The sequence below is a fragment of the Scyliorhinus torazame genome, chromosome 10, assembly GCF_047496885.1.
Source record: "Scyliorhinus torazame isolate Kashiwa2021f chromosome 10, sScyTor2.1, whole genome shotgun sequence".
Taxonomy (NCBI): Eukaryota; Metazoa; Chordata; class Chondrichthyes; order Carcharhiniformes; family Scyliorhinidae; genus Scyliorhinus; species Scyliorhinus torazame.
Genome location: NC_092716.1, coordinates 32315319 through 32341449, shown reverse-complemented (window position 1 = coordinate 32341449; position 26131 = coordinate 32315319). Strand labels below are relative to the sequence as shown.

The 26131-nt window shown below is 52.1% G+C and overlaps 1 protein-coding gene across 1 annotated transcript in view; it reads left to right on the top strand.

The window, feature by feature from the left end:
• The window catches only part of hsd17b2 (hydroxysteroid (17-beta) dehydrogenase 2), a 95013-nt gene that overhangs the window by 59271 nt on the left and 9611 nt on the right, over positions 1–26131 (top strand). The window contains exons 3-4 of the mRNA XM_072517916.1: positions 4683–4868; positions 11927–12064. Of these exons, the coding sequence (XP_072374017.1) occupies positions 4683–4868; positions 11927–12064 (324 nt within the window). The remainder of the gene's footprint in view (positions 1–4682; positions 4869–11926; positions 12065–26131) is intronic.

Below are 26131 nucleotides of genomic sequence, written 5' to 3'. Positions count from 1 at the left end.
TACTATCTCCGTTTCCCCCTCTGGTGGGGCCATCATCATTACCCCTAACAGCCTCCGTATATTCGTGTTCAGCTGTCTCGCCTTCACAAACCCAGTTTGGTCCTCGTGGACCACCCCCGGGACACATTCCTCTATTCTCATTGCCATTACCTTGGCCAGGATCTTGGCATCTACATTTAGGAGGGAAATAGGTCTATAGGACCCGCATTGTAGCGGGTCCTTTTCCTTCTTTAAGAGAAGCGATATCGTTGCTTCAGACATAGTCGGGGGCAGTTGTCCCCTTTCCTTTGCCTCATTAAAGGTCCTCGTCAATACTGGGGCGAGCAAGTCCACATATTTTCTATAGAATTCGACTGGGAATCCATCCGGTCCCGGGGCCTTTCCCGCCTGCATGCTCCTAATTCCTTTCACCACTTCTTCTACCTCGACCTGTGCTCCCAGTCCCACCCTTTCCTGCTCTTCCACCTTGGGAAATTCCAGCCGATCCAAGAAGCCCATCATTCTCTCCCTCCCATCCGGGGGTTGAGCTTCATATAATTTTTTATAAAATGTCTTAAACACTTCATTCACTCTCTCCGCTCCCCGCTCCATCTCTCCTTCCTCATCCCTCACTCCCCCTATTTCCCTCGCTGCTCCCCTTTTCCTCAATTGGTGTGCCAGCAACCTGCTCGCCTTCTCCCCATATTCGTACTGTACACACTGTGCCTTCCTCCATTGTGCCTCTGCAGTGCCCGTAGTCAGCAAGTCAAATTCTACATGTAGCCTTTGCCTTTCCCTGTACAGTCCCTCCTCCGGTGCTTCCGCATGTTGTCTGTCCACCCTCAAAAGTTCTTGCTGCAACCGCTCCCGTTCCTTACTCTCCTGCTTCCCTTTATGTGCCTTTATTGATATCAGCTCCCCTCTAACCACCGCCTTCAACGCCTCCCAGACCACTCCCACCTGGACCTCCCCATTATCATTGAGTTCCAAGTACTTTTCAATGCACCCCCTCACCCTTAGACACACCCCCTCATCTGCCATTAGTCCCATATCCATTCTCCAGGGTGGGCGCCCTCCTGTTTCCTCCCCTATCTCCAAGTCTACCCAGTGTGGAGCGTGATCCGAAATGGCTATAGCCGTATACTCCGTTCCCCTCACCTTAGGGATCAACGCCCTTCCCAGCACAAAAAAGTCCATTCGCGAGTAGACTTTATGGACTTAGGATAAAAACGAGAACTCCTTACTCCTAGGTCTGCTAAATCTCAACGGGTCTACACCTCCCATCTGCTCCATAAAATCTTTAAGTACCTTGGCTGCTGCCGGCCTCCTTCCAGTCCTGGACTTCGACCTATCCAGCCCTGGTTCCAGCACCGTATTAAAATCTCCCCCCATTATCAGCTTTCCCATCTCTAGGTCCGGAATGCGTCCGAGCATCCGCCTCATAAAATTGGCATCATCCCAGTTCGGGGCATATACGTTTGCCAAAACCACCGTCTCCCCCTGTAGTTTGCCACTCACCATCACATATCTGCCCCCGTTATCCGCCACTATAGACTTTGCCTCGAACATTACCCGCTTCCCCACTAATATAGCCACCCCCCTGTTTTTCGCATCTAGCCCCGAATGGAACACCTGCCCCACCCATCCTTTGCGTAGCCTAACCTGGTCTATCAGTTTCAGGTGCGTTTCCTGTAACATAACCACATCTGCCTTAAGTTTCTTAAGAGTACCTGTGCCCTCTTATCGGCCCGTTCAGCCCTCTCACGTTCCACGTGATCAGCCGGGTTGGGGGGCTTCCTACCCCCCCCCCTTGTCGATTAGCCATCCCCTTTTTCCAGCTCCTCACCCGGTTCCCACGCAGCTGTATCTCCCCCAGGCGGTGCCCCTCCCTGCCCATCCCCTCCCATACCAGCTCCCCCCTCTCCCCAGCAGCAGCAACCCAGTAATTCCCCCCTCCCCCCCCCCCCCCCGCTAGATCCCCCGCTAGCGTAATTACTCCCCCCATGTTGCTCCCAGAAGTCAGCAAACTCTGGCCGACCTCGGCTTCCCCCCGTGACCTCGGCTCGCACCGTGCGACGCCCCCTCCTTCCTGCTTCTCTATTCCCGCCATGATTATCATAGCGCGGGAACCAAGCCCGCGCTTCTCCCTTGGCCCCGCCCCCAATGGCCAATGCCCCATCTCCTCCACCTCCCCTCCTCCCCCCATCACCACCTGTGGAAGAGAGAAAAGTTACCACATCGCAGGATTAGTACATAAAACTCCTCTTTCCCCCCCTTTTTAACCCCCCTCTTCGCCCCCCACATTCGCCCACCACTTTGTTCAAACGTTCTTTTTAATAACCCGCTCATTCCAGTTTTTCTTCTACAATAAAAGTCCACGCTTCATCCGCCGTCTCAAAGTAGTGGTGCCTCCCTCGATATGTGACCCACAGTCTTGCCGGTTGCAGCATTCCAAATTTTATCTTCTTTTTATGAAGCACCGCCTTGGCCCGATTAAAGCTCGCCCTCCTTCTCGCCACCTCCGCACTCCAGTCTTGATAAACGCGGATCACCGCGTTCTCCCATTTACTGCTCCGAGTTTTCTTTGCCCATCTAAGGATCACTTCTCTATCCTTAAAACGGAGGAATCTCACCACTATGGCTCTGGGAATTTCTCCTGCTCTCGGTCCTCGCGCCATCACTCGGTGTGCTCCCTCCACCTCCAACGGACCCGCCGGGGCCTCCGCTCCCATTAACGAGTGCAGCATTGTGCTCACATATGCCCCGACGTCCGCTCCCTCCGCACCTTCAGGAAGACCAAGAATCCTCAGGTTGTTCCTCCTTGCGTTGTTCTCCAGTGCCTCCAACCTTTCCACACATCGTTTCTGATGTGCCTCATGCGTCTCCGTCTTCACCACCAGGCCCTGTATGTCGTCCTCATTCTCGGCTGCCTTTGCCTTCACGACCCGAAGCTCCCGCTCCTGGGTCTTTTGTTCCTCCTTTAGCCCTTCGATCGCCTGTAGTATCGGGGCCAACAGCTCTTTCTTCATTTCCTTTTTGAGCTCTTCCACACAGCATTTCAAGAACTCTTGTTGTTCAGGGCCCCATGTTAAACTGCCACCTTCCGACGCCATCTTGGTTTTTGCTTGCCTTCCTTGCCGCTGTTCTAAAGGATCCACTGCAATCCGGCCACTTTCTCCTCCTTTTTTCATCCGTATCCAGGGGGGATTCCCTTCTGGTTTACCGCACAGTGTTTTTAGCCGTCAAAATTGCCGTTGGGGCTCCTATCAAGAGCCCAAAAGTCCGTTTCACCGGGAGCTGCCGAAACGTGCGACTCAGCTGGTCATCGCCGCACCCGGAAGTGTGCATCTTTATCTTATGCAACAACCTTTTATGTGGCACCTTGTCAAAGGCTTTCTGGAAATTCAGATATACCACATCCATTGGCTCCCCGTTATCTACCGCACTGTTAATGTCCTCAAAAAATTCCACTAAATTAGTTAGGCATGACCTGCCCTTTATGAACCCATGCTGCGTCTGTCCAATGGGACAATTTCCATCCAGATGCCTCGCTATTTCTTCCTTGATGATAGATTCCAGCATCTTCCCTACTACCGAAGTTAAGCTCACTGGCCTATAATTACCCACTTTCTGCCTACCTCCTTTTTTAAGCAGTGGTGTCACGTTTGCTAATTTCCAATCCGCCGGGACCACCCCAGAGCCTAGTGAATTTTGGTAAATTATCACTAGTGCATTTGCAATTTGCCTAGCCACCTCTTTTAGCACTCTGGGATGCATTCCATCAGGGCCAGGAGACTTGTCTACCTTTAGCCCCATTAGCTTGCCCATCACTACCTCCTTGGTGATATCAATCCTCTCAAGGTCCTCACCTGTCATAGCCTCATTTCCATCAGTCACTGGCATGTTATTTGTGTCTTCCACTGTGAAGACCGACCCAAAAAACCTGTTCAGTTCCTCAGCCATTTCCTAATCTCCCATTATTAAATCTCCCTTCTCATCCTCTAAAGGACCAATATTTACCTTAGCCACTCTTTTTTGTTTTATGTATTTGTAGAAACTTTTACTATCTGTTTTTATATTCTGAGCAAGTTTACACTCATAATCTATCTTACTCTTCTTTATAACTTTTTTAGTAGCTTTCTGTTGCCCCCTAAAGATTTCCCAGTCCTCTAGTCTCCCACTGATCTTTGCCACTTTGTATGTTTGTAAATATTCACTATTACACTATTCCCCAGCTTTACATGCTAATGTTTCTTTCTGGTTTGGGAAGTGAGTAATGAGGAATCATCAATTTAAAAATATCACAGAGAGGGAGGAAAAATGTCTTTACGCAGCAGATTGTTGAAGTATCGGATGTTTTCCTCAGGGCAATATTGAAACCAAGACCATTATACCATTTATAGGAAAATTAGATAAGTACATAAAACGGGAAGATGCAGAGCTATATAAAGATAGAGGGGCAGTGGGACTAGTTTTAAATTGCTTGAGCAAAGAGTTAGCAGTGAGACATTGGGATTAATTACCTTCTGTGCTGTAAATTCTAAGTTTTGTGTACTTGCACAATTTGATGAAGGATATTAAAGTATGCGCTTATTTTTTCTTTTAAAATCGAGAATTGACTTTCCATTTCCTTTTGTATACTGCTTCCAGTTCGACCTGTTGCAAAATTACTGTTTCCTAAAGCATGTTTCTTTTATCGTTAGGACTTTGGGGTGTTGTGAATAATGCAGGTGTCCTCGAGTTTGTTGCTGATGCAGAACTTCTCCCTGTGAATATTTACAAGCGTTGCATGGAGGTGAACTTCTTTGGGGTTGTGGAACTCACCAAAATGTTCCTTCCGTTACTTCGCCAAGCCAAAGGCAGACTGGTTAACATCACAAGTGTTTCAGGTATCATTCCTTCATCAGTATTTTTTGTGAAACGCTGCATAGTCGAGGCTCAGCATTGAGCTGCATTCCACATCCAAAATCCTTTTTCTCCATGATTAGGCTAATCTTTAATTTGCGGAACCAGTCGAGCAATGGTCAGTGTTGTTAAGTAGATTAGAACCAAGAATATTACAACACAGGAACAGGCCCTTCGGCCCTCCCAGCCTGCGCCGATCCAGATCCTTTATCTAAACCTGTTGCCTATTTTCCAAGGATCTACTTCCCTCTGTTCCCCGCCCGTTCATATCCCTGTCTAGATGCATCTTAAATGATGCTATCGTGACTGCCTCTACCACCTCCGCTGGAAAGGCGTTCCAGGCACCCACCACCCTCTGTGTAAAAAAAAACTTTCCACGCACATCTCCCTTAAACTTTCCCCCTCTCACCTTGAAATCGTGACCCCTTTGTAATTGACACCCCCACTCTTGGAAAAAGCTTGTTGCTATCCACCCTGTCCATACCTCTCATAATTTTGTAGACCTCAATCAGGTCCCCTCTCAACCTCCTTCTTTCCAATGAAAACAATCCTAATCTACTCAACCTTTCTTCATAGCTAGCACCCTCCATACCAGGCAACATCTTGGTGAACCTTCTCTGCATCCTCTCTAAAGCATCCACATCCTTCTGGTAATGTGGCAACCAGAACTGCACGCAGTATTCCAAATGTGGCCTAACCAAAGTCCTATACAACTGTAACATGACCTGCCGATTCTTGCTGTATTCTCTGACAGTCCCCCTCACTATCTGCAATCCCACCAATCTTAGTATCATCTGCAAACTTGCTAATCAGACCACCTATACCTTCGTCCATTTCATTTATGTATATCATAAACAACAGTGGTCCGAGCACGGATCCCCGTGGAACACCACTAGTTACCCTTCTCCATTTTGAGACACTCCCTTCCACCACTACTCTCTGTCTCCTGTTGCCCAGCCAGTTCTTTATCCATCTAGCTAGTACACCCTGAACCCTATGCAACCTCACTTTTTCCATCAACCTGCCATGGGAAACTTTATCAAACGCCTTACTGAAGTCCATGTATATGACATCTACAGTCCTTCCCTCATCAATTAACTTTGTCACTTCCTCAAAGAATTCTATTAGGTTTGTAAGACATGACCTTCCCTGCACAAAACCATACTCCCTATCACTGATAAGTCTATTTTCTTCCAAATGTGAATAGATCCTTTCCCTCCGTATCTTCTCCAACAGTTTGCCTACCACTGACGTCAAGATCACAGGTCTTTAATTCCCTGGATTATCCCTGCTACCCTTCTTAAACAAAGGGACAACATTAGCAATTCTCCAGTCCTCCAGGACCTCACCCGTGCTTAAGGATGCTGCAAAGATATCTGTTAAGACCCCAGCTATTTCGTCCCTCGCTTCCCTCCGTAACCTGGGATAGATCCCATCCGGACCTGGGGACTTGTCCACCTTAATGCCTTTTAGAATACCCAAAACTTCCCCCTTATGCCGACTTGACCTAGAGTATTTAAACATTCATCCCTAACCTCAACATCCGTCATGTCCCTCTCCTTGGTGAATACCAATGCAAAGTACACAAGATTATGAGTACACAAGATTATGCATATCTGTTTTAGAACAAATGATCGGGGCTGGGCTAAATATGTTGCATTTCATTTTATTTCAAGGATTGGCAAACCCTCTATTATTCGTAACAAATGAGCAAGAAACCATTTGAATATGATTCAGATACATCTAAAGAACATGCCTGATAAAATGTTGCATTTAATTGTGCCCAATTATTCGGTGAACCTAATATTTTGGTATAACTCCAGTTGTCTCTGCTGCTGAATATGATTTGAGCTTAGCCAATGGTAAAGGAAGGAAGGAAGGATCGTGAAATCATCTTGAAAATTTCATAACTGCTTCAGTTATACAGCCCTCTTGTACCTCCAAATTATTCCATGACTATGGGCGCAATTCTGCCAAAAGGGAACAAAGTTCCCTAGCGAGCGCGTTTAACCGCGCGTTTCCCGGCACTGGCTATTCAACGGGACTCGCGTTGAATGAGGGGCCTGAACGGGAAATGCGCTGCTGAGGCTGCACATAGCCCCATTTTATACAGTGGGGTGCTCAGCTGACCGGAACTCCCCATTGCAGCGAGAGATCGGACGCCATTTTTAAATGGTATCCCAATCTCCAAGGTCCCCGAAACAATCTCTGACCTCTTTCTCTCCGCCCGCTCGAATGCAGTATGGGAGTGTCCCAGGCAGGTGGCACTGCCAGGGTACTCTAGTGGTACCAGCAGTGCCAGGGCACCACCCTGCCTAAAGGGCAGCACGGTAGCGCAGTGGTTAACACAGTTGCTTCATAGCTCCAGGGTCCCAGGTTCGATTCCCAGCTTGGGTGACTGTGCGGAGTCTGCACGTTCTCCCCGTGTCTGCGTGAGTTTCCTCCGGGTGCTCCGGTTTCCTCCCACAGTCCAAAGATGTGCCGGGTAGGTGGATTAGCCATGATTAATTGCCCTTGGTGTCCAAAAAGGTTGGGTGCGGTTACTGGGTTGCGGGGATAGGGTGGAGGTGTGGGCTTAAGTGGGGTGCTCTTTTCAAGGGCTGGTGCAGACCCGATGGGCCGAATGGCCTCCTTCTGCACTGTAAATTCTATGACATGCAGCTGGGGGCCTCCGATCCCGTGGGAGAACCCGACCGTTCTATCTGGCCCGTGGTCTCTGAGGCGAAGGTTGATTCCCAAAGCTTCAGGTACCTCGGAAATCTGCACATTAGAGTGAGGCTTACTGCCTCGTTCTACTATGCAGATTTGCTAAAAGGTGATCCCGCCCATTGTGGGCAGGATTCACATCGCAACATTTTGTGAGATTGCATTCAATCTCGCACCTACACGGGTCCCATCACTTCCTCCTCTCTCTGGGTGTTCGATGGCCCCCGGCCTCCTCCTTGGGACGGGGGTGAGACTGGAGTGAACTCTAGAGTCTCCACCGTCACCTGATGCTACCTGTCTTGGAGGCCTGCTCTCGTCTCAACCAGGGTCTCGATGCCCTCAAACATGGAGCACAGAGACTGGGCCATGTCGCTCAGCAAGTCCGCACCCAGCCAATGCTCTCAATGACCTCAGCCATGACCCTTTGTGACTGGGCCAAGCTCTGGAGCACGGCAGCCACAACCATGTGGGCCTGGTCCATGGCTACCTATCACTGGGCTCCCCTATCCTGAGTCTCAGCCATTGACTGCACAGTGTGCCCCAAGCCTTGGACATCTTGACCCATGGCTTCCACTGCGGACGCCACCTGTTCCGTATTGGCCCGGGTAGCATGTATTGTCGGTGCAATTTCCTGCACCAGAAGAACGTGAGACTCCTGCAATTGCACCTGCAGGCACTGGAAAGTGGCTGAAGCCCCCTCCTGTACATCCTGACTCTCTGATGGATGTCATCCCCAGACTGGTCCTCGGGTGTGCTGGGGTTGTGGATGTGGGCAAGGTACCCCAGACTGGCCAGCTTGGTCTGATGGTGATCCTGCAAGAGAAAAGGCAAGACACATGGTGAGATCTTGGGAAGAGCGGTCTGGAGGAGAGGGGTGACTCACTTGCTATCAGGACTTCATGATGCATTAAGGGCTCACTTGTTGTCACATAATGACCTCCCCTTTGGAGATAGCCCTCTATTGCACCTCCCCAGATAATGCTATCCCCCTCTGCTTGGCGGGTGAGGGTCCGGAAAGCCCCTCCGGTCTTCTCCCACCCCCTTCTGTTATGGGCTGTCTTTTCCTAGCGGACACATATAGGACACAGTGAGATGCATGAAGGAGAGTTACGCGAGTGTTCTGCAGCTGGTGGCATGTGGGTGCAAGGCACCTGGCAAAGAGGACAATACAGATGTTGGGGTTTGGTGCAGGGTGGTATGTGAGGGCGATACGGGCAGGTGGGTTTTGATTGCCCTCGATGGGCCTGGGGTCCTCACCCAAGCTGCCCTAAGGAGGTCATTCATCTTCTTGCGGCTCTGCACGCCAATCCGCCTGGTGAGGCTCACCGCGCTGAGTGCCTCGGAGACCTCCGCCGGGGCCCAATTGACTACCCTGGGCGGTAGCCTCCTGTCCACCTTTAGGAAGAGGATGTCCCGCCTCTCCTCCACTGCATTTGATCAAGCTCCGTATCCGCCAAGACCGGTGCTGCTCTTCATGGAGCACTCCTCTTGGCTGGAATGAGGGTGTGTCTCTAGCGTCACGTGGGTAGAGTGCTGGCCCTTTAGAATGTCCTGAATTGCTCCACAAATAGTGCCCCCAACAGGAATGCAAACTCCATGCAATTCTGTCCTGGAGTCAACGCTAGTCTCCCAAGTGGAGAATTTCACCCAATACTCCATCTCCCTTGGAAAATAAACCCTGTGCCGTCAAAGCTGTAATCCACCGCTCCGTTTTCATATATGCATAACCGGCCCTGCAACTGGTAGTCCTCACCGGGTTTTATTTCAGTTGTAGTGGAGGCGCTGGGAGTTTGACATTGCAAAACCTAATCAAACCGGTTTCACCTGATCCTGCTGAATGTAATGGTAAATACTTGATTATTGATCACCATTTTTTCGTTTTGTTTTCGGGTTCCATTGGAAACCTCCATTAAAACCGCGTATAGGTGGTTGTGGGCTGGATTTCAGATTTTTTACATTTTTACATCCAATCTGACCCAAACTGGCCCCTTCATTGTGGAGAGCTAAAACTTTCTCCCTTGAGATGCTGTTCCCAGCATATCGGAGAATTGTGTGTGGAAAAAGTACATCCAATTGATAGAAATTATAGAATGCACAAGGAGGCCACTTGGCCCATTGAGTATGTGCTGACCGTCCGAAAGAGCACCTCGCCTAGGCCCCCCCCCGGAGCACCTGGAGGAAACCCACGCAGTCACTGAGAGAACGTGCAAACTCCACACAGTCACCAAAGGCTTGAATCGAACCCGGGTCCCTGGCGCTGTGGGGTAGCAGTGCTAACCACTGTGCCGTATTATCTTCAGATGTTCAGGTTACTAATAATTGTCCGTTTTATTTTGAATTACTTAGACACAGAAAATATGAGCAGGAGTCGATCATTTGGCCCATCGAGCCTGCTTTGCTAGTTTGATCATAGCTGATCCTCTATCCCAACGCCATACTTGCCCTCTTCCCATATTCCTTGCTGCCTTTATTGTCTAGCTATCTATCTATTTCTTGCATACATTCAGTGATTTGGCCTCCACAGCCTAATGTGGTAAAGAAATCTACAGGTTCACCACCCAGAGTGAAGATATTTCGCCTCGTCTCAGTCCCAAATGGCCTCTCCTGTATCCTGAGACTCCCCCAGCCAGGGAGAACATCAGTTCTGCATCCATCTTTCCAGTCAAAAGTCAATACATTTCCCTCCATATTCCCTCATTCGTCTAAACTCTAGTGAATTCAGGCCTAGTTGATCCAATAGCTCCTCGTGCAACAACCCTGCCATCTAGGGAATCAGTCTGGTGAACCTTCATTGCATTCCCTCTTTTGCAAGTATATCCTTTCTTGGGTAAGGAGACCCAGAAGTGTGCACTCTACTCCAGGTGTAGTCTCCCCAAGGCCATGTACAGCTGCAGTAAGACATCCTGCTCCACTACTCAAATCCTCTTGTAATGAAGGCCAAAATACCATCTGCCTTCCTAACTGCTTGCAATACCTGCATGCTTGTTTTCAGTGGTTGGTGTACAAGGACACCCAGGTCCCTTGTACATTAACATTTCCCAATCTCTGCAAGTTCACATTTGAATAACATCACATTTACCCACGTTATACTGCATCTGCCATTACTTGCCCACTCATCTGGTGTAAATCGCCTTGAAGCCTCTCTACCTCCTCCTCGCCACTCTCAATTCCACCTCGCTTTCTGTCATCAGCAAACTTACATTTGATTCTCTCATCATTGACATATATTGTGAATAACTAGGGCCAACCACTGATCCTGTGCTACTCCATTAGTCACTGCCTGCCACTCCGAAAAATACTCTCTTGTTCCTACTTTGTTTCCTGTCTGCTAACCAATTCTCAATCCATGCTAGTATATTATGCCCAATCCCATGCGCTGTTATGGGATTGGGCATAACTAGCCTCTTTTATGTGGGAGTTTATTGAACACTTTTTCTGAAAATCCAAATACAGCAAATCCACTGGTTCACCTTTATCTATTCTCCGAGTTACATCCTCAAAAAAAACTCCCAATAGTTTTGTCAAGTATGATTTCCCTTTATTTTCTGTATGATTAAAGTCCAACAGGTTTATTTGGAATCACTAGCTTTCGGAGCGCAGCTCCTTCATCAGGTGAATGAAGAAGTAGGTTACACAAACACAATATATAAAGACAAAGCCAATGATGTAAGATGATACTTTGAATGCGAGTGTTTGCAGGTAATTAAATCTTTACACGACCAGACAGTGAGACTGGAGAGAGGGATAATCACAGGTTAAAGAGGTGTGAATTGTCCCGAGCCACGTCAGTTGTTAGGACTTTGCAAACACCAGGTTTGGGGGGGGGGTTAAATGCCTTGAAACTAAAAGCAAAACACAGCTGAAGCCAAAGGTTGGGGTGGGGAATGTGATGTGTGTGTGTATATATACAATTGTTTATAAATATGAGAAGGCCAATAAAAAGTTTGCAAAAGACAAATGTAATTAAATGCAGTGAGACGTGAATCCAAGGTCCTGGTTGAGGGCTGTACTCACCTGATGAAGGAGCTGCGCTCTGAAAGTTAGTGATTCGAAATGAACCTGTTGGGCTTTAACCTGGTGTTGTAAGAGTTCTTACTGTGCTCACCCCAGTCCAACGCCGTCATCTCCACATGGCTTTATTTTCTGGGCAGCATTTCCTAATTCTCTATTTTATTAAGTGCATAACCAAAAAAATTGCTAATTCCTCTTTTGCAACTGAGCCCAAGATAATGTTGCTTGGATATTAGTGCAGAAAATATGTATCCAAGGAGGTCTGGCCCAAATTTTGCGCATGCTGTTGTTTATTGCTTTTTTATTTTGTTCTGTCCTAATACAGGAAGTTCACCACTGCCAGGGTTTGCAGCATATGGTGCTTCAAAGGCTGCTCTTGCCATGTTTTCCAATGTTTTGAGACAAGAACTTGCCATCTGGGGAGTGAAAGTGGTTACCGTCCAACCTGGGGGTTTCAAAACAGGTCAGTATCTGCAGAGGGAAAGGCTTCTAGCCAACTACCATAAGCCTCCAAGTTCCCTTTCATCATTTGACATTCTATATACAAAAGAGAGCAAATTGTATGCTAATATATAATATAGATACATATCACCGAGTACAGTTTTTTCTCTACTATATCTAGATGTACATAGTGAATTCATGGAGATGAACGTCTATCAGTTAAATAGGTGAATTGCTCATCTGCGGACGCACTCAGGCCAATGTAATAATCCAGACTAAAACAATGTGTTATTTTAAATTTAAATGTGAATTCATTCTGGATTGGATTTTATTGTGAGAGGAAGTTATTTTGTATTCGATTCCTGCCAGGCAAAGCCCAGTCCATCTACTGGTGTAATATTGGCTTTATGACATGTGCTTGAAAAATTTACAAGTTTTACTTGTATATTGCTACACCTTTAATTAATCAAATTTCTTTAAGTGATGCACTGTACTGCTATTCAAAAATAAATATATCTTCACACTTCAGGAATAATAATCTTAGTGGTTGTTTTTTTTAAAAAAAAATAGAAACAAACTCAAATTGCACATTTCCTGGCCTTGAAAGCATAGACACTGAATACGTTCTTGGGAGTGCTAAACTACTTGATCTGTGTGAGAATGGCCTCTTTTGTTTAATATTAAGCTACATGTAACTGAACGATAGCTGGTAAATCGAACCCAAATTTGAAGATCCTTTTGTGGCAATGTGGCTTGTTGTTACTATGATACAGTAAGAGGGCTTACAATAAGAGGTTAAATTTCAACAGGTTTCAAATCACTAGCTTTTGGAGCACTTGCTCCCCTCTGGTGAATGAAGAGGTGGGTTCCAGAAACACATATATAGACAAAGTCAATGATGCAAGATACTTTGAAGGCGAGTGTTTGCATGTAATAAAGTCTTTACAGGTCCAGATGGAACAATTGGAGAGGGGGATAATCACAGGTTAAGAAGGTGCGAATTGTCTCAAGCCAGGAGTGTTGGTAGGATTTTGCAAGCCCAGGCCAGATGGTGGGGTACGATAACATCAATAAGTTCCATCCCACCATCAGACACACATGGACTACTCTCCAGAATCGGTTGCATTCTTGGACACGCTCATCTCCATCAAGCACGGTCACCTCAGCACTTCGCTTTACCACAAGCCCACGGGTAACCTCACGATGCTCCACTTCTCCAGCTTCCACCCTAAACACATTAAAGAAGCCATCCCCTATGGACAAGCCCTCCGTATGCACAGGATCTGCTCAGACGAGAAGGAACGTAACAGACATCTACAGACGCTGAAAAATGCCCTTGTACGAACGGGATATGGAACTCGACTCCTCGATCGACAGTTCCAATGTACCACAGCAAAAAAACGCGCACACCTCCTCAGAAGACAAACGGGACACAACTGACAGAGTACCGTTTGTCGCCCAGTGCTTCCCTGGAGCAGAGAATGACATCTGCTTCGCAAACTTCAACACGTCATCGATGAAGACAAACATCTTGCCAAGGCCATCCCCACCCCCCACTACTTGCCTTCAAACAACCGCGCAACCTCAAACAGACCATTGTTTGCAGCAAACTACCCAGTCTTCAGGAGAACAGCAACCACGACACCACACAACCCTGCCATGGCAACCTCTGCAAGATGTGCCAGATCATCGACATGGGTACTATCATTACACGTGAGAACACCACCCACCAGGTACGCGGTACATACTCGTGCGACTCGGCCAACGTTGTCTATCTCATACGCTGCAGGAAATGATGTCCCGAGGCATGGTACATTGGTGAGACCATGCAGACGCTGCGACAACGGATGAACGGACATCGCTTGACAGTCGGCAGGCAGGAATGTCCCCTTCCAATCGGGGAACACTTCAGCAGTCAAGGGCATTCAGCCTCTGATCTTCAGGTAAGCATTCTCCAAGGCGGCCTTCAGGATGCATGCAACACAGAAACGCCGAGCAGAAACTGATAGCCAAGTTCCACACACATGAGTACGGCCTCAACCGGGACCTTGGATTCATGTCACATTACATTCACCCCCCGCCATCTGGCCTGGGCTTGCGAAATCCTGCCAACTGTCCTGGCTTGAGATAATTCACCTCTTTAACCTGTGATTATCCCTCTCTCCAGTCGCTCCGTCTGGACCTGTAAAGACTTAATTACCTGCAAAGACTCACATTCAAAGTATCGTCTTGCATCATTGACTTTGTCTACATATGTGTTTCTGGAATCCACCTTTTCATTCACCTGAGGAAGGAGCTGCGCTCCGAAAGCTAGTGATTCAAAACAAACTGTTGGACTTTAACCTGGTGTTGTAAGACTTCTTACTGTGCCCACTCCTGTCCAACGCCGGCATCTCCACATCGTTACTATGATAGGGAGAGGTATGGGAAGAAGAGACAAATGCTCAAAATAGCTCGAAACCTGAATAAATAGTGCTGGGCAAGACGGCTTTAAGTATAGTGATTTATGGAATGAAGTATCCATCCTTGTAGCCGTTTAGTTGAGGAGGGTAGCTGTTTAGTTGAGGAGGATATAACATGGCACAAAAATGTCACAAATTTGGGTCGCTATTATTCAGACAAAATCAGCAGAATATAGTTACTTCCAGCTGGACAATTTTCCGTAAATTATCTACAATCCACAACTGCTGGACCAGATTGGGCCTTCTGCTGAGTGTTTGCCTAAGAAGTGGGATAGGAAATGGCCTTATCAAGCTGCTGAGAAATTAGCATGTACAGATCCTGTTTGGTGGCACAATAGGTGCCAATATCAAAAATCACAGAATTGTTACAGTGCAGAAGGAGGCCATTTTGCCCATTGTGTCTGCACTTGCTCTCTGACTGAGTATGTCCCTTAGTGCCATTTACTTCTGTGCCTTCTCCCTGTAACGCTGCACGATAGCTACCAGCTAGAAACTGAGCATGTGACTAGTATGGAATAACATTGCAAATTGAAATGTTCCTTGAGAGAGCCTCGACTGGCATCTCCCAAAATAGGACATTGTCCCCACGCTGGCATATAAACGCTGGCGTTTCACTCCGGAGTTTCCTCAAATAAAGATAAGCTTACTCATTCACCTGCAAGGGGCTAGCAGGAACCCAGTGATTCTCACAGCTTTAGCTGCGGATACGGGTCCCCACACTTCCGGTTTCGAGTCAGTGCATGCGCACGGCGGTGGCCTCCATCGGCCGTGCCGAGCGCCATGGCGGACTCTGACTGCGGAGGCAACTGGAAAATGTAGGCCCCCCAATCGGCCGCGAGCCCGAGTATTCGACTGGCCCGATCTGTCCCCTGGCCGCCCATAAGTCCCCCGAGTCCGCAGCCGCCACGCGAGCTTCCCGAACGGCGATAGGTGGTTAGAACCACGCCGTTGGGAACTCAGTCGGCCGGGAGCGGAGAATCATTGGGCGGGCCTCTGGCAATGGCCCCTCAGCCGTGTGGATTCTCAGGTCTGGGAGAATCGCCAGGCCAGATTTCAGCATGAAAGTTGATTCTCCGCCCCTGCGCCAAACGCAATTTCGGGGCGGGGCTGTGGAGAATCCAGCCCCCTAGCACTGATTTTCGCACCGGTAGAATCTGACATTTTGTCCTGCCCCCTCTCCCTCTTTCTCCCTCTTTCTTCCACCCTCCCTCTTTCTTCACCCCCTCCTTCCTTTCCCCCCCTCCCTCACTCCTTTCCCCCCTCCCTCTCTCCTCTTCCCCCCTCTCTCCCTTTCGCCCCCTCCCTCTCTTCATTTCACCCCCTCCCTCTCTCCCTTTCACCCCCTCCCTCTCTCCCTTTCCCCTCCCTCTCTCCTTTTCCCCGCTTTCCCCCCTCCCTCTCTCCTTCCCATCTTCTTCTTTCCCCCCTCCCTCTCTCCTTTCCCCCCCTCTCCTTTCCCCCCCTCCCCTTTTCCCCTTCCCCTTCCCTCTCTCCTTTTCCCCCTCCCTCTCTCCTTTTCCCCCTCTCCTTTTCCCCCCTCCCCCTCTCCTTTTCCCCCCTCCCCCTCTCCTTTTCCCCCCCTCCCCCTCTCCTTTCCCCCCCCTCCCCCTCTCCTTTTCCCCCCCTCCCCCTCTCCTTTTCCCCCCCTCCCCCTCTCCTTTCCCCCCCTCCCCCTCTCCTTTTCCCCCCCTCCCCCTCTCCTTTCCCCCCCTCCCCCTCTCCTTTCCCCCCTCCCCTTTTCCCCCTTCCCCCTTCCCTCTCTCCTTTTCCCCCTCCCTCTCTCCTTTTCCCCCTCCCTCTCTCCTTTTCCCCCTCCCTCTCTCCTTTCCCCCCCTCCCCCTCTCCTTTCCCCCCCTCCCCCTCTCCTTTCCCCCCCTCCCCCTCTCCTTTCCCCCCTCCCCCTCTCCTTTCCCCCCTCCCCCTCTCCTTTCCCCCTCCCCCTCTCCTTTTTCCCCCCCTCTCCTTTCCCCCCTCCCCCTCTCCTTTCCCCCCTCCCCCTCTCCTTTCCCCCCTCCCCCTCTCCTTTCCCCCCTCCCCTTTTCCCCCTCCCCCCTTCCCTCTCTCCTTTTCCCCCTCCCTCTCTCCTTTTCCCCCTCCCTCTCTCCTTTTCCCCCTCCCTCTCTCCTTTTCCCCCCTCCTCTCTCCTTTCCCCCCTCCCTCTCTCCTTTCCCCCCTCCCTCTCTCCTTTCCCCCCTCCCCCTCTCCTTTTCCCCCTCTCTCCTTTCCCCCTCCCTCTCTCCTTTCCCCCCTCCCTCTCTCCTTTCCCCCCTCCCTCTCTCCTTTCCCCCCTCCCTCTCTCCTTTCCCCCCTCTCTCCTTTCCCCCCTCCCTCTCTCCTTTCCCCCCTCCCTCTCTCCTATTCCCCCTCCCTCTCTCCTATTCCCCCTCCCTCTCTCCTTTCCCCCTCCCTCTCTCCTTTCCCCCTCCCTCTCTCCTTTCCCCCTCCCTCTCTCCTTTCCCACTCCCTCCTTTCCCCCTCCCTCTCTCCTTTCCCCCTCCCTCTCTCCTTTCCCCGCTCCCTCTCTCCTTTCCCCCTCCCTCTCTCCTTTCCCCCTCCCTCTCTCCTTTCCCCCTCCCTCCTTTCCCCCTCCCTCCTTTCCCCCTCCCTCCTTTCCCCCCCCCTCTCTCGTTTCCCCCCTCCCTCTCTCCTTTCCCCCCTCGCTCTCTCCTTTCCCCCCTCCCTCTCTCCTTTCCCCCTCCCTCTCTCCTTTCCCCCTCCCTCTCTCCTTTCCCCCTCCCTCTCTCCTTTCCCCCCTCCCTCTCTCTTTTCCCCCCTCCCTCTCCTTTCCCCCCTCCCTCTCTCCTTTCCCCCTCCCTCTCTCCTTTCCCCCTCCCTCTCTCCTTTCCCCCTCCCTCTCTCCTTTCCCCCCTCCCTCTCTCTTTTCCCCCCTCCCTCTCTTTTCCGCCCTCCCTCTCTCCTTCCCCCACTCCCTCTCTCCTTTCCCCCTCCCTCTCTCCTTGCCCCCTCCCTCTCGCCCTTTTGCCCCCTCCCTCTCGCCCATTTGCCCCCTCCCTCTCGCCCTTTTGCCCCCTCCCTCTCGCCCTTTTGCCCCCTCCCTCTCGGCCTTTTGCCCCCTCCCTCTCGCCCTTTTGCCCCCTCCCTCTCGCCCTTTTGCCCCCTCCCTCTCGCCCTTTTGCCCCCTCCCTCTCGCCCTTTTGCCCCCTCCCTCTCGCCCTTTTGCCCCCTCCCTCTCGCCCTTTTGCCCCCTCCCTCTCGCCCTTTTGCCCCCTCCCTCTCGCCCTTTTGCCCCCTCCCTCTCGCCCTTTTGCCCCCTCCCTCTCGCCCTTTTGCCCCCTCCCTCTCGCCCTTTTGCCCCCTCCCTCTCGCCCTTTTGCCCCCTCCCTCTCGCCCTTTTGCCCCCTCCCTCTCGCCCTTTTGCCCCCTCCCTCTCGCCCTTTTGCCCCCTCCCTCTCGCCCTTTTGCCCCCTCCCTCTCGCCCTTTTGCCCCCTCCCTCTCGCCCTTTTGCCCCCTCCCTCTCGCCCTTTTGCCCCCTCCCTCTCGCCCTTTTGCCCCCTCCCTCTCGCCCTTTTGCCCCCTCCCTCTCGCCCTTTTGCCCCCTCCCTCTCGCCCTTTTGCCCCCTCCCTCTCGCCCTTTTGCCCCCTCCCTCTCGCCCTTTTGCCCCCTCCCTCTCGCCCTTTTGCCCCCTCCCTCTCGGCCTTTTGCCCCCTCCCTCTCGCCCTTTTGCCCCCTCCCTCTCGCCCTTTTGCCCCCTCCCTCTCGCCCTTTTGCCCCCTCCCTCTCGCCCTTTTGCCCCCTCCCTCTCGCCCTTTTGCCCCCTCCCTCTCGCCCTTTTGCCCCCTCCCTCTCGCCCTTTTGCCCCCTCCCTCTCGCCCTTTTGCCCCCTCCCTCTCGCCCTTTTGCCCCCTCCCTCTCGCCCTTTTCCCCCCTCCCTGTCGCCCTTTCCCCCCTCCCTCTCGCCCTTTCCCCCTCCCTCTCGCCCTTTCCCCCCTCCCTCTCGCCCTTTCCCCCCTCCCTCTCGCCCTTTCCCCCACCCTCTCGCCCTTTCCCCCCTCCCTCTCGCCCTTTCCCCCCCTCCCTCTCGCCCTTTCCCCCCTCCCTCTCGCCCTTTCCCCCCTCCCTCTCGCATTTTCCCCCCTCCCTCTCGCCCTTTCCCCCCTCCCTCTCGCCCTTTCCCCCTCCCTCTCGCCCTTTCCCCCTCCCTCTCGCCCTTTCCCCCTCCCTCTCGCCCTTTTCCCCCCCCTCCCTCTCGCCCTTTCCCCCCCTCCCTCTCGCCCTTTCCCCCCTCCCTCTCGCCCTTTTCCCCCTCCCTCTCGCCCTTTTCCCCCTCCCTCTCGCCCTTTTCCCCCTCCCTCTCGCCCTTCCCCCCTCCCTCTCGCCCTTTCCCCCCCCCCTCTCGCCCTTTCCCCCCCTTCCTCTCTCCTTTTCCCCCTCCCTCTCGCCCTTTCCCCCCTCCCTCCCGCCCTTTCCCCCCTCCCTCCCGCCCTTTCCCCCCTCCCTCCCGCCCTTTCCCCCCCTCCCTCCCGCCCTTTCCCCCCTCCCTCTCGCCCTTTTCCCCCCTCCCTCCCGCCCTTTCCCCCCCCTCCCTCCCGCCCTTTCCCCCCTCCCTCTCGCCCTTTTCCCCCCCTCCCTCTCCCCTTTTCCCCCTCCCTTCTCCCGCTCCTTTTTCCCCTTCCCTCTCCACTTTCCCCTCTCTCCTTTTTCCCCCCTCCCTCTCTCCTTTTTCCCCATCCTTCTCTCCTTTTTCCCCCCTCCCTCTCTCCTTTTCCCCACTCCCTCTCTCCTTTTCCACCCTTCTCTCTCTCTCTCTCTCTCTCTCTCTCTCTCCTTTCCCCACCGACTCTCTCCTTCCCCCTTCTCCTTTCCCCCTCTCCTTCCCCCCCTCTCCTTTTCCCCCTCCCCTTCTCCCCTCTCCTTTTCCCCCTCCCTTTCCCCTTCCCTCTCCACTCTCCCCCGCCCCTTTTCCCCCGCCCCTTTCCCCCGCCCCTTTCCCCCGCCCCTTTTCCCCCGCCCCTTTTCCCCCGCCCCTTTTCCCCCGCCCCTTTTCCCCCGCCCCTTTTCCCCCCCTCTCTCTCTCTCTCTCTCTCTCTCCTTTCCCCCCTTCCTCTCTCCTTTCCCCCTTCCTCTCTCCTTTCCCCCTTCCTCTCTCCTTTCCCCTCTGCCTCCTTTCCCCCCTCCCTCTCTCCTTTTCCCCCTCCCTCCCTCTCCCTTTCACCACCTCCCCTTTTCCCCTCTCAACTTTTCCCCCTCCCTATCCCCTTTTCTCCTCTCCCCTATTCCCCACTCCCTCTCTCCTTTTCCCCCTCCCTCTCTCCTTTTCCCCCTCCCACTCTCCTTTCCCCCCTCCCTCTCTCCTTTCCCCCCTCCCTCTCTCCTTTCCCCCCTCCCTCTCTCCTTTCCCCCCTCCCTCTCTCCTTTCCCCCCTCCCTCTCTCCTTTTCCCCCTCCCTCTCTCCTTTTCCCCCTCCCTCTCTCCTTTCCCCCTCCCTCTCTCCTTTCCCCCTCCCTCTCTCCTTTCCCCCCTCCCTCTCTCCTTTCTCCCTTTCCACTCTCCCCCCGCCCCTTTCCCCCCGCCCCTTTCCCCCCGCCCCTTTCCCCCCGCCCCTTTTTCCCCCCGCCCCTTTTTCCCCCCGCCCCTTTTTCCCCCGCCCCTTTTTCCCCCGCCCCTTTTTCCCCCGCCCCTTTTTCCCCCGCCCCTTTTTCCCCCGCCCCTTTTTCCCCCGCCCCTTTTTCCCCCGCCCCTTTTTCCCCCGCCCCTTTTTCCCCCGCCCCTTTTTCCCCCGCCCCTTTTTCCCCCGCCCCTTTTTCCCCCGCCCCTTTTTCCCCCGCCCCTTTTTCCCCCGCCCCTTTTTCCCCCGCCCCTTTTTCCCCCGCCCCTTTTTCCCCCGCCCCTTTTTCCCCCGCCCCTTTTTCCCCCGCCCCTTTTTCCCCCGCCCCTTTTTCCCCCGCCCCTTTTTCCCCCGCCCCTTTTTCCCCCGCCCCTTTTTCCCCCGCCCCTTTTTCCCCCGCCCCTTTTCCCCCGCCCCTTTCCCCCCGCCCCTTTTCCCCCGCCCCTTTTTCCCCCGCCCCTTTTTCCCCCGCCCCTTTTCCCCCCGCCCCTTTTCCCCCCGCCCCTTTTCCCCCCGCCCCTTTTCAAAGAACAAAGAAAGAAATGTACAGCACAGGAACAGGCCCTTCGGCCCTCCAAGCCCGTGCCGACCATACTGCCCGACTAAACTACAATCTTCTACACTTCCTGGGTCCGTATCCTTCTATTCCCATCCTATTCATATATTTGTCAAGATGCCCCTTAAATGTCCCTATCGTCCCTGCCTCCACTACCTCCTCCGGTAGTGAGTTCCAGGCACCCACTACCCTCTGCGTAAAAAACTTGCCTCGTACATCTACTCTAAACTTTGCCCCTCTCACCTTAAACCTATGCCCCCTAGTAATTGACCCCTCTACCCTGGGGAAAAGCCTCTGACTATCCACTCTGTCTATGCCCCTCATAATTTTGTATACCTCTATCAGGTCGCCCCTCAACCTCCTTCGTTCCAGTGAGAACAAACCGAGTTTATTCAATCGCTCCTCATAGCTTATGCCCTCCATACCAGGCAACATTCTGGTAAATCTCTTCTGCACCCTCTCTAAAGCCTCCACATCCTTCTGGTAGTGTGGCGACCAGAATTGAACACTATACTCCAAGTGTGGCCTAACTAAGGTTCTATACAGCTGCAACATGACTTGCCAATTCTTATACTCAATGCCCCGGCCAATGAAGGCAAGCATGCCGTATGCCTTCTTGACTACCTTCTCCACCTGTGTAGCCCCTTTCAGTGATCTGTGGACCTGTACTCCTAGATCTCTTTGACTTTCAATACTCTTGAGGGTTCTACCATTCACTGTATATTCCCTACCTGCATTAGCCCTTCCAAAATGCATTACCTCACATTTGTCCAGGTTAAACTCCATCTGCCATCTCTCCGCCCAAGTCTCCAGACAATCTAAATCCTGCTGTATCCTCAGACAGTCCTCATCGCTATCCGCAATTCCACCAACCTTTGTGTCGTCTGCAAACTTACTAATCAGACCAGTTACATTTTCCTCCAAATCATTTATATATACTACAAACAGCAAAGGTCCCAGCACTGATCCCTGTGGAACACCACTGGTCACAGCCCTCCAATTAGAAAAGCATCCCTCCATTGCTACCCTCTGCCTTCTATGGCCTAGCCAGTTCTGTATCCACCTTGCCAGTTCACCCCTGATCCCGTGTGACTTCACCTTTTGTACCAGTCTACCATGAGGGACCTTGTCAAAGGCCTTACTGAAGTCCATATAGACAACATCTACTGCCCTACCTGCATCAATCATCTTAGTGACCTCCTCGAAAAACTCTATCAAGTTAGTGAGACACGACCTCCCCTTCACAAAACCGTGCTGCCTCTCACTAATACGTCCATTTGCTTCCAAATGGGAGTAGATCCTGTCTCGAAGAATTCTCTCCAGTAATTTCCCTACCACTGAAGTAAGGCTCACCGGCCTGTAGTTCCCGGGATTATCCCTGCCACCCTTCTTAAACAGAGGAACAACATTGGCTATTCTCCAGTCCTCCGGGACATCCCCTGAAGACAGCGAGGATCCAAAGATTTCTGTCAAGGCCTCAGCAATTTCCTCTCCAGCCTCCTTCAGTATTCTGGGGTAGATCCCATCCGGCCCTGGGGACTTATCTACCTTAATATTTTTTAAGACACCCAACACCTCGTCTTTTTGGATCACAATGTGACCCAGGCTATCTACACCCCCTTCTCCAGACTCAACATCTACCAATTCCTTCTCTTTGGTGAATACTGATGCAAAGTATTCATTTAGTACCTCGCCCATTTCCTCTGGCTCCACACATAGATTCCCTTGCCTATCCTTCAGTGGGCCAACCCTTTCCCTGGCTACCCTCTTACTTTTTATGTAAGTGTAAAAAGCCTTGGATTTTCCTTAACCCTATTTGCCAATGCCTTTTCATGACCCCTTCTAGCCCTCCTGACTCCTTGCTTAAGTTCCTTCCTACTTTCCTTATATGCCACACAGGCTTCGTCTGTTCCCAGCCTTTTAGCCCTGACAAATGCCTCCTTTTTCTTTTTGACGAGGCCTACAATATCACTCGTCATCCAAGGTTCCCGAAAATTGCCGTATTTATCTTTCTTCCTCACAGGAACATGCCTGTCCTGTATTCCTTTCAACTGACACTTGAAAGCCTCCCACATGTCAGATGTTGATTTGCCCTCAAACATCCGCCCCCAATCTATGTTCTTCAGTTCCCCGCCTAATATTGTTATAATTAGCCTTCCCCCAATTTAGCACATTCATCCTCGGACCACTCTTATCCTTGTCCACCAGTACTTTAAAACTTACTGAATTGTGGTCACTGTTACCGAAATGCTCCCCTACTGAAACATCTACCACCTGGCCGGGCTCATTCCCCAATACCAGGTCCAGTACCGCCCCTTCCCTAGTTGGACTGTTTACATATTGTTTTAAGAAGCCCTCCTGGATGCTCCTTACAAACTCTGCCCCGTCTAAGCCCCTGGCACTAAGTGAGTCCCAGTCAATATTGGGGAAGTTGAAGTCTCCCATCACCACAACCCTGTTGTTTTTACTCTTTTCCAAAATCTGTCTACCTATCTGCTCCTCTATCTCCCGCTGGCTGTTGGGAGGCCTGTAGTATACCCCCAACATTGTGACTGCACCCTTCTTATTCCTGATCTCTACCCATATAGCCTCACTGCCCTCTGAGGTGTCCTCTCGCTGTATAGCTGTGATACTCTCCTGAACAAGTAGCGCAACTCCGCCTCCCCTTTTACATCCCCCTCTATCCCGCCTGAAACATCTAAATCCTGGAACGTTTAGCTGCCAATCCTGCCCTTCCCTCAACCAGGTCTCTGTAATGGCAACAACATCATAGTTCCAAGTAGTAATCCAAGCTCTAAGTTCATCTGCCTTACCCGTAATGCTCCTTGCATTAAAACATATGCACTTCAGGCCACCAGACCCGCTGTGTTCAGCAACTTCTCCCCGTCTGCGCTGCCTCAGAGCCACACTGTCCCTATTCCCTAGTTCTCCCTCAATGCTCTCACCTTCTGACCTATTGCTCCCGTGCCCACCCCCCTGCCATACTAGTTTAAACCCTCCCGTGTGACACTAGCAAACCTCGCGGCCAGGATATTTATGCCTCTCCGGTTTAGATGCAACCCGTCCATCTTATACAGGTCACACCTGCCCCGGAAGAGCTCCCAGTGGTCCAGATAACAGAAACCCTCCCTCCTACACCAGCTGTTTAGCCACGTGTTTGTCTGCTCTATCTTCCTATTTCTAGCCTCACTGGCACGTGGCACAGGGAGTAATCCCGAGATTACAACCCTCGAGGTCCTGTCTTTTAACTTTCTGCCTAGCTCCCTGAACTCCTGCTGCAGGACCTCATGCCCCTTCCTGCCTATGTCGTTAGTACCAATATGTACAACGACCTCTGCCTGTTTGCCCTCCCCCTTCAGGATTCCCTCTACCCGTTCGGAGACATCCTGGACCCTGGCACCAGGGAGGCAACATACCATCCTGGAGTCTCTTTCACGTCCACAGAAGCGCCTATCTGTGCCCCTGACTATAGAGTCCCCTATAACTATTACTCTTCTGCGCTTTGACCCTCCCTTCTGAACATCAGAGCCAGCCGTGGTGCCACTGCTCTGGCTGCTGCTGTTTTCCCCTGATAGGCTATCCCCCCGACAGTATCCAAAGGGGTATATCTGTTCGAGAGGGGGACAACCACAGGGGATTCCTGCACTGACTGCCTGCCCTTTCTGGTGGTCACCCATTTCTCTGCCTGCACCTTGGGTGTGACCACACTTACATAACTGCGATCTATGACGCTTTCCGCCACCTGCATGCTCCTAAGTGCATCCAATTGCTGCTCCAACCGAACCATGCGGTCTGTGAGGAGCTGCAGTTGGGTGCACTTTCTGCAGATGAAGCCATCCGGGACACTGGAAGCCTCCCGGACCTGCCACATCTCACAGTCAGAGCACAGCACCCCTCTAACTGACATTGCGTCAATTAATTAAAATTAAAATTTGTCTTTTTTTTTTTTTTTTAATACTTTTTTTAAATTTCAAAGTTACTGTCAACTATCTGTTTCCTAGCACTAGATTTCTAATAGAAATGCGATAGCTAACTATAATATTCTCCGATCTCTGGCTTAGATATCCTCTAAATTATAATTAAGTTATTATGTTTAATTAGATCCCAAATACTCAAAAAAATTTAGGTTAGAATCCCAACCAGCCACTCAGGTCACAGCTTTTCTGTGATGTCACTTCAGTTTCCCCCCGACACACACAATTTGAAAAACAGGTATAAAAGTAAAAATCACTTGCTTACCTTCTGAGATGTTCTCAGGTTCCCTCGCTGACAGAGACTGCTCCTCCACCTCCAATCCTTTTACACCAATGGGTCTCGGGTTTCCTCTCCACCAGAATTTATTGGGGGGGGGGGGGGGCACTTGCCAGAGGTCGAACTTCCGGTTCCCGCCGAAATCCAAAGGGCTGCTCCTGCAAAGGTAAGTGCTTTTAAACTAACTACTCACCTCCCAGAAGGCCCCTGCGCACCGCTGCCGCCGAAATCCAAAGGGCTGCTCCTGCAAAGGTAAGTGCTTTTAAACTAACTACTCACCTCCCAGAAGGCCCCTGCGCACCGCTGCCGCCGAAATCCAAAAAAGATTTTCCCCGCCCCTTTTCCCCCGCCCCCTTCCCCCCCCCCTCTCTCTCTCTCTCTCTCCTTTTTCCCCCTCCCACTCTCCTTTCCCCCCTTCCTCTCTCCTTTCCCCTCTGCCTCCTTTCCCCCTCCCTCTCTCCTTTTCCCCCTCCCTCCCTCTCCCTTTCCCCACCTCCCCTTTTCCCCTCTCAACTTTTCCCCCTCCCTATCCCCTTTTCTCCTCTCCCCTATTCCCCACTCCCTCTCTCCTTTCCCCCCTCCCTCTCTCCTTTCCCCCCTCCCTCTCCTATTCCCCCTCCCTCTCTCCTATTCCCCCTCCCTCTCTCCTTTTCCCCTCCCTCTCTCCTTTCCCCCTCCCTCTCTCCTTTCCCCTCCCTCTCTCCTTTCCCCCCTCCCTCTCTCCTTTCCCCCCTCCCTCTCTCCTTTCCCCCCTCCCTCTCCTTCCCCCTCCTCCTTCCCCCCTCCCTCCTTTCCCCCTCCTCTCTCCTTTCCCCCCTCCCTCTCTCCTTTCCCCCCTCCCTCTCTCCTTTCCCCCCTCCCCTCTCTCCTTTCCCCCCTCCCTCTCTCCTTTCCCCCCTCCCTCTCTCCTTTCCCCCCTCCCTCTCTCCTTTCCCCCCTCCCTCTCGCCCTTTCCCCCCTCCCTCTCGCCCTTTCCCCCTCCCCTCGCCCTTTCCCCCCTCCCTCTCGCCCTTTCCCCCCTCCCTCTCGCCCTTTCCCCCTCCCTCTCGCCCTTTCCCCCTCCCTCTCGCCCTTTCCCCCTCCCTCTCGCCCTTTCCCCCCTCCTCTCGCCCTTTCCCCCCCGCCCTCTCGCCCTTTCCCCCCTCCCTCTCGCCCTTTCCCCCCTCCCTCTCGCCCTTTCCCCCCTCCCTCTCGCCCTTTCCCCCCCCCTCCCCTCTCGCCCTTTCCCCCCTCCCTCTCGCCCTTTCCCCCC